The 13,109-nt window shown below is 37.1% G+C and overlaps 1 protein-coding gene across 1 annotated transcript in view; it reads right to left on the reverse strand.

Moving 5' to 3' along the window:
• Nucleotides 1-12,793, reverse strand: part of LOC134799643 (putative helicase mov-10-B.1) — a 30,405-nt gene extending 17,612 nt beyond the window's left edge. The window contains exons 1-7 of the mRNA XM_063772082.1: nt 12,668-12,793; nt 8,244-8,378; nt 7,576-7,702; nt 3,243-3,405; nt 2,496-2,620; nt 1,984-2,090; nt 473-610 (exon numbers count right to left, since the gene is read on the reverse strand). Of these exons, the coding sequence (XP_063628152.1) occupies nt 473-610; nt 1,984-2,090; nt 2,496-2,620; nt 3,243-3,405; nt 7,576-7,702; nt 8,244-8,374 (791 nt within the window). The 5' untranslated portion in view covers nt 8,375-8,378; nt 12,668-12,793. The remainder of the gene's footprint in view (nt 1-472; nt 611-1,983; nt 2,091-2,495; nt 2,621-3,242; nt 3,406-7,575; nt 7,703-8,243; nt 8,379-12,667) is intronic.
• Nucleotides 12,794-13,109: the final 316 nt, after the last annotated feature.

The raw sequence follows: 13,109 nt of genomic DNA on the forward strand, positions 1-13,109 counted from the left end.
TGAAATAAACAATATCCATATCAAAGAGAATTCTCGTCTATAGGCCAAAGGTATGGAGCAATCTTTTCGAGCGATGGCGCCATAACCTTCAGCCTACTCTCGGGTAGATGGCGTTAATATTAATATTTAACAAGTTAACACATATCAGTGAAAGAATAAGGTCAAATGGCGTTCTAACAGTTTTGTCGAAAGATGGCAGTAAATGTACAGTAGCTACATAATTTACCAAGACAGTAACTCTCTATTTCATATTCTCTTTGTACATATATGATCAATCGTCATCATTTCGGTACAGCTAGCTAAAGCATAGACGCTTTCCAGATAGATTTTCGTACATTGACACGCCTGTTGCTATCTCTATTGCACACGCATAATTTCATCGAAATTGTGAGAGCCGTTTCCGAGATCCCCGAAATATATAAACAAGAATTGCTCGTTTAAAGGTATTAGATATGTAGAAAAAAGACCGTGCCTGGTAGTCAGCAACACGTTTCTCAATTGCAGTTTAAACTCCAGAGGGCCCTCAATCTTCTCCAGGGCGTCTTCGTCCAAACCAGCGGGTAGCAACATTTTAAGCAGCTTAGGGATTTTGTACGAGTTGTTATATGGCCTGTAATAACACAGATTACTTACTATAGTTCGTTTTTTTAGCATTAGAAAGAAGGTAAGCGATCTTGACATGTCTTTTAATTGAAAACGCTTTTTAAACATCAGTAACTATTACTTATGAAAGTAGAAGAATATAAATGATCTTATTAGATTCATAATAGGCCTGATGACAAATTTTGAAAACCCTTTTAATATCGTCGGTACACTTGTATTAGTTCCGAAAAACACTATATTTCAGTTATACTCATAAGATTTAACATAGATAATTGCATTTTATTATAGCTAGTTTAAACTTCGCGCGAAAACGCCTCGCATGCCATTTGTGACGTCATTATTTAGTTGGTGGTAGGGTGGTAGATATTGTTTACATACTTACAGTTACGAATTTCCCTTGAATCCGAATGATATTGTTAATTCAGCACCATATATTACGATTAGGGATGATAAATACATTACAAAAATTTATCACAATAACTCATTTTACACAAAAACTCTCACACGGTTGCAGTTTAAGATGAATTATTTAGATACATGTACATTTTGAGTGAAAATCACCGAACGCCGGTTTTACTTTTTAATTTTTCATTTTTTCTAGTTACGACAGCCAACATGGCAATGATAGTTCCATTCAGCCAAATAATTAAAAATGTTTGTTGTTGAAATATCGTATTATTTAGCATTTTATTTAAGTAATAACAAATAGATATCTACTTTATATCGTGTAATAATATTTTTTGGACGTAATAAATGTTTAGTGGCGAAATAACATTTTTTTTGCACCTTTCGAACTCTTTGGTGCCCACGTATAGATTTCGGTCAATGAGGTTGTCTATGTTGCTCTAAGAAATATGTTATGGATTGATGACGTCACTGTTTGGAACGTTTCTGATTGGCGTTTCAGTAAAAATGGCCGATTGGAGAATTTTGCACTTTTATTTTATTGAATATATTAATAATCCTTCAGTTTATACTGAGATTGGGCCATTTTTTAGAATCATATTAACATATATGTTTCGTTGAAACCATTATTTCCATGATTCTTTGTTACTTGCAACAGGCCTATTGTTACATATTTGCCGTGACTTATTTTTAAAACGTGTTTTTCAATAAAAAGACACATCAAGATTGTTTACCTTATTTCTAATGCTAAGAAAACGAACTATAAGGGGTCGTCCATTAATTACATCACACAAAACTTCGATTTTTTGGCTCATTTTTATAAAAATGATATTACCAAAGAGAATATAACACTACGTTAAGAGATATCACTTTGTCAGTTGTCCAGAGTTAGACCAAGACAAGTCTGCAACGATTTTGATAGCACACGCAGTGCAAGTGTTATTTTAAACGTCAAACTTCTATGAAATTAATTACACGTGATCTGTGGATACGACGAAGCGCTCGGCGTGAGTCCAGTCCAGGTTAGAGTAGGGACTCTTGGCGTTAAACTTCTGCGGCCTTTCAGCCGCCACCAGAACCACCTAAAACAAGGCCAAAGTAGAATATTAATAATATAAGGTAGTATGCTTTATAATGAGCGGCAGATTCACAATCAACTGCTACATTACACTATAAATAGACAAAAGTGACGAAAACTAAAATAGGTACCTATTTCAACAGCAAAAGTGGATGGCGCTTTACGGCCCTGTACTTTTTGCGTAAGGGCCACATGCACCATCCTGCTAACCCGGGGTTAACCGGTTAAACTGTTAACCCAGTGTCAAATTATACTGGTAATCATGTTAACTCAAGGTTCAACCGGTTAACCCAGGGTTAGTGGAATGGTGCAAGTGGCGCTAATCGTCATAATGTATTTTGCCGTATAGCGACATCCATTTTAGCTAAGAAATTTGAGACGAAAATGTTTATCACCACTCTATACGTACCATTTCCCTGACGAAGATGAGACTCTTGCCATCGCTATTTCTAACGAAGGTGAACATGATGGGCATCTCGTACTGCCCCACGTCCGCGCCGACGAAAGTTATGGATATAGTATCGATTGTGGACTCTGAAAAAGAGATCTTCATTCGATCATTTTGTATGAGGAGTCCAAATATTCAGAATTCAGTAGAGACCCCCCTAAAACGTAATTGATGTTCTGAAAAAAATCCACATTTGTTTTTTAGTGGAAGAGCCTAAATTAAGCGGATGAGACATAGAAAATTTTAACTTCGACGAAATAACCAACATCTACATCTCATCACAACAACATCCCAACTCATACTCAGCATTATGTAATAAATTAAAAATAAATTCGATGGTCTACTCACTAGGCTCCAAGACTTGCGGATCCTGTCCAAATATAGAATAGAATAGAATCCTTTATTGCGAACCATGGTACATAATAAAGTTGTTACAATAAAAAACTCATGGTCGCACAATACAAAATGCGATTGAAGGTGCGCCACGCGCCAGCTGAATCCCAACCACCGAGAGATCTTCGCTTTTCATGTCGTTGGTGTATAAAGAAGAAGTTTACTTACTAGGCTACAAAAGATGCGGATCCTGTCCAGATATAAAGTCATGGTCGCACATGACAAAATGCGGTTGTGGGTGCGCTAGCTGAATCCCAACCACCAAGAGATCTTCGCTTTTCATGTCGTTGGTGTATAAAGAAGAAGTTTACTCACTAGGCTCCAAAATATGCGGATCCTGTCCAAATATAAAGTCATGGTCGCACATGACAAAATGCGGTTGTGGGTGCGCCAGTTGAATCCCAACCACCAGGAGATCTTCGCTCTTCATGTCGTTGGTGATCGTGAAGAAGAACTCCACCTCTTGGTTGGGTTTCGCCTGAACATTCGAAAATAATGTGTTAAGTGTGCATTGTACATATAGCCAGAATATAGCTCTATGGGTAACGTATTGAATATTTGTACGCCATATTATGGTAAAATAAGGAATGAGACTGAAAACTTAGTATACCACCCATTGTACCCTTATTTATGCAAATATATATATTTTTTTTTTGGTTTTTTTTTGGGGTAACTTCGAAAGCGGGTTAATTTTGAAAATGGCAAATATTTAATACACTAGAAGCGAGAAGCGCTGGTGGCCTAGCGGTAAGAGCGTGCGACTTTCAATCCGGAGGTCGTGGCTTCGCCCCAATGTGTTTTTCGGAACTTATGTACGAAATATCATTTTTTATTTACTAGTCGCTTTTCGGTGAAGGAAAACATCGTGAGGAAACCGGACTAATCCCAATAAGGTCTTGTTTAGCCTCTGGGTTTTAAAGTCAGATGGCAGTCACTTTCGTAAAACCTATTGCCTATGCCAATTCTTGGGGTTAGTTGCAAAGCGGACCCCAGGCTCCCATGAGCCATGGCAAAGACCGGGACAACGTGAGGAAAATAAGATCTACTAAACTAGAAGCACATTTTACTGTAACAACAGTAAGCAAGATGCCTTGGTAAGCGTGTCAGTAGTTGGTCAGTAGCGTAAGTATTGCTAAGTATGAAGTACTTACTTCTAGTTTTATAGATATTTGCCATTTTCAAAATTCACCTACTAATTTAATTTAGAGACGTAAATAAGGCCGCTAATTGTGGCGTAAAACGTCTAAAACATGTACACCGGCTTCTTACAATAGAATAAGATACAAGATACAAACAATCGTTTATTTTATACAATATATTTAACGAAGACCGTTAGGTAAAAAGTGGATTTATAGTTAGAGGAGGCTTTCCGCTAACGTGATATACCTATTTGGCAGTCAAAGCGTTCATAAACTTCTACGAACTACCTATTTTACATCCAAAGTACAGTTCGATTTTATAAGATGTTCGAATTGTAGGGAGAGCTTATGAGATGTAATCCCTCGAGTCCCACCTTTGCCCCTCGGACGGGATATCGACTCAACAATGGCAATCAAATTCAATTATAAATTTAAAACCTCGATGTCGTTTTTCGGCTGGCATATTTCCCTGGAACTGACATGACAAAGTAACATTCGGATGCCTTTAAAAAAATTTATAGTACAGTCACCTGCAATAATATGTTACACAACAAAGGCCGCAAATATCTGACACGATCTTATTTGTAGAGCCATAAGAGCGTGTCACATATTTTTGCGGCCTTCGAAGAGTAACATATTATTCCAGGTGACTGTACACGTGTGCATTGACCGAGATTAAGTAGGCAATAGTTATACAGAGAAATAATGCCATCAGTGTAATAGGACCCGTGCCGCCAGCGAATTGGTTAAGTAACTACGGTTGGTTTGTTTACAAAATATCATGTTTCTTGCCCTCTCATTTGTTTTACGAGTACTGTATTTCTTTTGTGAACTGATTTGGTGAAACAGGGAACAAGGGATATTAAATAGTATGTGTTCGTATCACGTTCGTATATGATCAAACCTTTTCGACAGTTAGCAGGTTGTTTTTTTTCATGTAACTACTTAACTGACTGACTAACTTTTATTAATTACTAGAATGGGTATTATAAAAAATACAAATACCAATGAAAAAAAAATCCCAGGATCGGGTAAGGTCAATACGGGCATAGAGAAATATAGTAAGCAAAGAGTGCTCACTCCATACTTCAATTTTGGTACCAAAACGACTATTATTTTCGCAGTAGATCGAGTAGCGGCGTTATCAGTACTCACGGGCGTAGCCAGGTTTTAGTATCGGGGGGGGTTCAAGAAAATAAAACGACTAAAAGTACATAAAATAACCCTTACACAAGAAAAATATTAGAGACTAGCTGTGCCCGCGGCTCCGCCCGCGTGGAATTCTGTAAGCGGCTAATTTCTAATCCTAATTTCTCTCCCTCTCCCCTGGAGGCGGAACTTGAAATAAAGTTGACAGATGGATATGCTAGAGGACAGTAGTCCAGATAAAATATTATAGGTACCACTAAATAAAACTACACTCCAAAATCAATAGTTTTTTTCGCCCTTATTATAATTTTACACGTGATTTTAACGACTGAGTAGTTGTATATCGGACGATACAGTAAGGTATACGCACGCGAGCGAAAGCGAAGCGGCCTGCCTGGCTAGAGCGCCACTCACCGTGGTCTTCTTCAGACTCCTGAGGAAGACCGCGTGCCGTTTGTAACCTCAATGCGTTGCGAGACTTTCGCGAATGATTCGATTTTTTTCGGGAAGGCATGGAAATGTGTATAAAATGCGAGTCCCAAATAGTTTGACTCCGCAAACGACCAGTGCCGGATTAAGATATTTTGATGCCCTAAGCATTTCTAGACCATGGTGCCCCCTCTCCCTAGGGTCATCAAGATTACATTGAATTTTTTTGGTAAATTGAGTGACGTTCATTGCCGCATTACAGCTGAGAATGGAAATCAGTCACATCATTTTATCACGAAAATTGACAGTGCCGCAGCAGTAACTTTGCAACAGAGTACCTAATGCTGCTGTAGTCGCCATATCTTAGAATGTACTTACTTAATTGAAAACGCGAGCGGAGCGAGCGCGAAAATTTTTCGATATAAAAACGCAATTTGATAGACAGTTGTACATTTTTACTTTTTAGTATGGAAATCAGTCACATAATTTTATCACGAAAATTGACAGTGCTGCAGCAGTAACGTAGCAACAGAGTAATGCTGCTGCAGTCGCCACCCGAAGGTCACCTATGTCATATCTTAGAAAGTAATTGAAAACGCGAGCGAAGTGAGCGCGAACATTTTTCGATATAAAAATCGCAATTTGATAGACAGTTGTACATTTTTACTTTTAGTATGGAAATCAGTCACATAATTTTATCACGAAAATTGACAGTGCTGCAGCAGTAACGTAGCAACAGAGTAATGCTGCTGCAGTCGTCACCCGAAAGTCACCTTTGTCATATCTAAGAAAGTAATTGAAAACGCGAGCGAAGCGAGCGCGAAAATTTATCGATATAAAAAACGCAATTTGATAGACAGTTGTACATTTTTACTTTTTAGTATGGAAATCAGTCACATAATTTTATCACGAAAATTGACAGTGCTGCAGCAGTAACGTAGCAACAGAGTAATGCTGCTGCAGTCGCCACCCGAAGGTCACCTTTGTCATATCTTAGAAAGTAATTGAAAACGCGAGCGAAGTGAGCGCGAACATTTTTCGATATAAAAAACGCAATTTGATAGACAGTTTTACATTTTTACTTTTAGTATGGAAATCAGACACATCATTTTATCACGAAAATTGACAGTGCTGCAGCAGTAACATTGGAACAGAATAATGCTGCTGCAGTCGCTACCCGAATGTCACCTTTATCATATCTTAGAAAGTAATTGATGCGATCCGATAATCGACGATGGCGGAGAAATCCAAAATCCAAACCACCGTATACTATAGGTAATAGTTAGTAATCAATGAAATATGCCGCACGCCTGTTCTTATTTTAATTCTATGAATGTTAATATTCTGAACTTTTCGGGGGGGTTGAACCCCCAAACCCCCCCCTGGCTACGCCCGTGTCAGTACTGCTACTTGATACTAGAGGCCTAGAGGTCTCAAGTGTCGTGACTCACGAAAATTATATTGAACAACAATTTACAACTAACATTATTAGAAGCAGGAGTTGAAAATTAGATTTCCAGCAACATTAGACTTTTCGATCGTCGCAACATCTATTGTCAAGTAGTGTTGTAAGTGTAGTGTACTGATAATGCCGCTACTCGATACTAGATGTCGACTACAAAAATAATAGTCGTTTTGGTACCAAAACTGATGAATGGAGTGAGCACTCTATGTATTTTATTCTCTATGATACGGGTATGTGTGGTTCGCCTTCACATTGGGGCCTGTTTACACATTGTTTACTGTTTATTGCGAGTTCATGTGCCACTAAACTAAATGCAAGTATCATATTGACCTCACCCGGACCCGAGCTTCAATACCTCAGTTAGTTGAGTGGGGGTCCAGTATCACAGAGCCGCAACTTCTGATTTCACATAGAGATTTTTTTTTATGAGTACAAAAATTTATTTTAATAAATACAGGAAACTTACGAATATCCGGACTTTGTGGTGATCAGTGGGGGGTTCCTTGATGACCCTGGCGTCGGAGCCAGCAAGCGGAAGGCTGTTCGCCGCCCCGAGGATGATCACGCCATCCCTGTTCCTGCTGAACTCCTTCCTGGAATACACATTGTCGGTCACTCAACTATTCTAGAATATATTTAAGATACCTATCCAGAATTATACGAAATATGAAGTAAATTAACACATTTTGGCATTTGTTCAACTACGCTCCCAGAGCTAAATAACGAAATTTAGATTTTTGATGTTCGCGGTATGTCCGCTGACATGCTACATCAAGTTCCGGTCAATGATATTATAAGAAATTGAAGCACACATTGCACATTTTACTTTTAGTCGTAGGACTTTTTGCTTGTTGTTAGGGCAGGGGTCTCCAAACCCAGGCCCGCGGGCTAAATCCGGCCCGCGACGCGTTCCAATCCGGCCCGCCGCTCCCCGGTTCAGCATTCATTGAGAGTGGAACTGTTCCTAAGGGCCACTCCACAGCCGGCGCAAAAACCGACGGCGGTGGCCCGTGCGAAAGTTTCTGAGGGGCAATATGGCCCTCAGGTAAAAAAGTTTGGAGACCCCTGTGTTAGGGTATACCATATCTATAGTTATACTAATATCATTGGTTCTGGTGTAGTCCAGGTACATACTTCTTGTGCTTGTATTGGTGCAGTATCCGGTTGCAGATGTGTTTGGGCGTGTCCTCATGGTCGAGCTCCGAGTGTTCCTCGTACACCTCGTCCACGACACCGCAGTAGTCGCAGTACTGGGAGTCCTGCATGATCCTGCAACATCCATTAACGTGAAACCATCCAACTTTGACCTAGTGGTTCAACCTTTGACTATTTGGAATTGGAAATTGCAAATGGACTGAGGACCACTTTTTGGTTTTATTTTAAATAACCTATTATGTTGTAATATGGCAATTAGCCACTTTCAGTGTTTAACAGTAACACTCTGGTTTACTGTGACATAAACGCATATTGCTTGTGTCAGCGCAACCTAACGTGTATATATAGGCAGGCATTTAGAGAATATAGGTTCTTATACTATCACACAAAAGGTATTTCACTTCTACTCCCATCACCTGCTCAAAGCATATATAACAAGACCGCCATCAGGTTCAGTTTCGAGGGTGTCGACATACAAGTAGTGAGCCCACGTTACGGCCCACTTATACACTAGTTTGCGCTGACACAAGCAATATGCGTTTATGTCACAGTAAACCAGAGTGTTACTGTTAAACACTGAAAGTGGCTAATTGCTATATTACAATGTGTCCCACGTCCCACTGCTGGGCAAAGGCCTCCCCCGTCTTCCGCCACTCGTCACAGCTTTGAGCATTTTCCCGCCAATGTTCGGAATGTAAGGTTTAATATATTTTTGAGACATTTTTGTACGTGTCACGTTCAATTATTATGAACATCAAGTTACCGCGCCTGCGCGCCAGCCGTACCGTTATTTTATTATTAATAAACATATGAATACTTATTGAGCTAAGTTTTCGCAAAGCTCGCTTCAAACTTATAATAAATGATTTTTTATCTTTGTATGTATGGAGTGATCACTCTAAGTTTATATATTTCTCTATTATTGCTTGATATCAATACCTCATTTCATTCTGCTGTCTGCTGTGCTGTTTGAATAGCAGTAGTCAGGTTGGCTAAGCTACTGCCATGAATCAATATTTTATAAATATTTAATTAACACTATTATTGATCTAGTGCTTAAATCAAGCCTATGAAAACTTGAGACCGGGCCGGGGCCGGACCGGAGCTTCCGGCGCTTCGTTTTCTATGGAAGGCACCACGGGATCAACGATCAGCCGTCATAGAAAATGACGTGTCGGACTCCTCGGCCCAGTCTGGCGTGACTAGCGTGAGTCATCCTTTAGGCATAACTATTATAATGGGACTGCTGATAAGAGTACCGGATATTTTATCTTTATTGTATTTTCCTAACTGAGGACCACTTGTTCAACTTATCATAAAACCAGCTGAGTGGTTAACCCTTTGCCAGGCTAACAGTTCAAAAATGACAATCGAATGTCAGTCTTACTCATCAAAAATAGAACACATGTTTGAAGTGCCATATGTGAGAAACAATTAAGAATACAAAAGGCCAAGAATATAAATTCCACATTGCATGTTAGCTATAATATTTTCTTATATTTATTTATTTTATTTAAGCTAGCCTTACTAGCTAGCCAACTGTCCAGGTTTTCCCAGATTTCTGAACCCATCCAAAGACTATCCACTATCCAGTTCCAGTATGAATTATAAAGTTAAAAAAAAAGGTTTTATGTGGCAGGAAAATCCCTACAGTTCAATGTTTGTGATAAAAATTATAAGGTGTCTGTCTAAGGAAAAACAAAAAAAAAATTCTTTCAAAGAAGCACAAAACAAATAAATAAAATTCGGAATGAACCAGACTTTCATCACTTTCATTTCATCACTGTTTGTCTATGTCTATGTAAGCGTATGTATAAGACATGGTATAAGAATTTAAATTGCCTAGAATGACCACAGTCATCAGTAAGTCAATAGCAAGAGTAATCACTAATCATAATCACCAAGCAGTTTAGATAGAAAACATGTTTGTTAAAGTATTGTAATGCCATCACCGGCTGTCTGAATTATATTCCAATTAGAATCTAATCAGACCAGTATAATTACTAATGAACTGTTATAATTACTTAGGTCTGAAAATATCATTTCTAATTGTGATAAATATGTTTACAAGTATAGTTTAAAAATATGTCAGGGATGAAAGATGTTACTACAGTTCTTGAAATATTATTGGTGATTGGTAGTCTAATTAGTTAAGTACCTATTTTTAAAACATAATAAAAACACTTAAATTAAAAACTTACTTGTAAATATAAAAATTGACTGAAATCACAGTCGCTTGGCTGTGATTCAATACAACATTCCAAACAATATGCTTTAATGGAACAGGAGGCGAGCTTTCATTTAGACCCTCTTTGGATCACTGTGCCACAATTTCGAGTTGCAACTGTGAGCCCCTAGATATAGTAGAACAGCATACATACCTTGGATTAATTATAGATAATAAATTTAACTGGAGTCCGCACATTGACCATGTATGTAAGAGACTAAGAGCCGTATTCAGTAATCTAACAATACTTAAAAACAAAATGCCGTATAATACACTCCGCCTAATATACATGGCTATGGCTGACTCTGTAATAAATTATGGGATATCTAGCTATGGTAGAACCCACAAAACTCACCTACAAAGAATATATAACCTACAGGTAAGAATCCTTAAATCCATTGTACCACTAAAAATCAAATATAAATATAAACATAATTATGAAAAGTTATTTCAGCATTGTAAAATAATGAATGTATATGATAAAGTGAAGCTAGCGATAATATTAGAATATAGACATAAACTGGGAAGTCTGAATAGGTATGATAGGCCAAATAACCTTAGAGTACTGATAAATAAAAAACATTTCAATATACCAAGTAGTAACAACTTTTATGGGCAAAGAGTCTGGTCGAGTTATTTGCCACACATCCTAAATAGTCTTCCTAGACATATAATAGATAACTTAGAAGATAAGCCTCATAAGCTGAAACTAATGTTAAAAAAGTACTGCTTGAACTGATAAAGTAGTTAAGTCAAAAGCAAATATAAAATAGATACACATTATATTATATAAATTAGATTAAAATATAGTAATAATAATGTCAATGATGTAACTAAAAGAAAAGAAAACCTCTCACTTAGCTAATAATCTATTATAGTGTAGATTAGGTTAAGTAAGTACATAAAAAAATATTGTAAAATTTACTTATAATAAACAGTTTAATTTTTTTTTTTTTTTTAATAGTTAATTATTATAATACAACACAAGCTTATATGTAGGTGCAAAATTTTTTTGTTTTTCAATAGTCCCCTTTTCAAACAATATTTTAAGAAGTTGGAAACTATGTTGTAAGCTGCGTTTTGTCTTGTTTTTCTATATATGTATAGGGTGTGCAGTTTAACACCTTTGCTACCACAATTAGTGTAACTGACAATTAAGCATATTTAACATCAGGTTGTTCAACCCGGTCCGACAGTGTATGTGTTAAGCACATTTTTGCATTCCTTGCAGACCTTTATGAATCGACAGACTACACTTTGATGATATTAGAATTTGTTAAAAATCGATTTGTAGGCAGGGATAATATTTTAAATAACTTTAAAATTATAATATAGAATTATAGTAACCGCTAAATGATGTATTCTGTGAAAAATATACAACAAAGAAATGTTTTGTTTGTTATTATCCTGTCTTTTGTAAATATCCACTACTTAATATAATTTTACTTTGGATCGGCATACTTACTCTTCCACAAAACTAAATATAGCTATGTACCTGCACTGTGTTAATAAATAATACTAGGTTGGCCATTTTATTTGTCTACAATATACATAGTAATCAGAATAGGTACTTGCAAAAGGATCTTGGATAACAGGACTAAAAATCTTAAAACTTTGTCACACTGTATTAGTGAACTGCAACATTACATGTTTTTTTGAGCAGTCATTAAAAGACTTATAAATTACATGATTCACATGGAATAAAATTCTAGTCCTTGTCTTTATTGATGTATTTGAGTTTATAGTAGGTAAATATCTAAAATAAAGCAAATGTATTGTAAGAAATTTTTTGTTACATTGCATTGGCCTAAGGCAGTTTGTGGGTAGGATAATAATGCAATTTGGTGCTGCTAACATCAGACACTAAGGAAACTTACTTGTTTTTGGTTTTCTAAGGTAAAACTGCACTAACAAACTGTATTTCCACACGATATTTTAAATGACAGTGTTTACTAAAGAGTCATGCACGTATGATTAACAAAAGAAACTATACTGTAGGTACTGAGGCCATGGTAAACCCGACTCAAATGTATTTATAGTAGAACAAAATGTTTTTTATCTGGCTAGATTATTTTAAATGATAATCTAGTGTACATGTACTCGACCGAGTGGACTTCCCCTAAACAAAGACAATGAACTGATGTCGCATCGCAAAATATTATTAAAAAAAACTTACCCCACCGATAAGAAGTTTTTACATAAGAAGAAGGATTCTATAAATCGGATAAACTGAGATATATGCACAAACTCTACAAGTAAAAACCTTTAAATTATTTAATTATTTTCTTGACGAAACTTCGCAAAATATTAAAAAGCCGCAACACGAAAAACTGCCGGCGCTGCCGGCAGACTAGGGTTGCCAGATGGTCGGGATTTGGCGGGATTCTCCCGATTTTTAGCATGTGTTCCCGATTCCCGACAAAGTGAAAATTGTCCCGAAAAACAGCTTCACGTTATAAACCAATAATTTCAAGTTCCGAACTGTCGTCGAGCGAGCGAGTGACCCACGACGAGCGTAGTCCCAATAATGTAAAATATCGTTGTTTTTACCCGACTACGGCAACGCAAAAAGAGGGTTATGATTTTGACCGGTATGTTTGTGGGTATGTATGTATGTA

Source organism: Cydia splendana, chromosome 18 (assembly GCF_910591565.1).
Source record: "Cydia splendana chromosome 18, ilCydSple1.2, whole genome shotgun sequence".
In the NCBI taxonomy this organism is placed as follows: Eukaryota; Metazoa; Arthropoda; class Insecta; order Lepidoptera; family Tortricidae; genus Cydia; species Cydia splendana.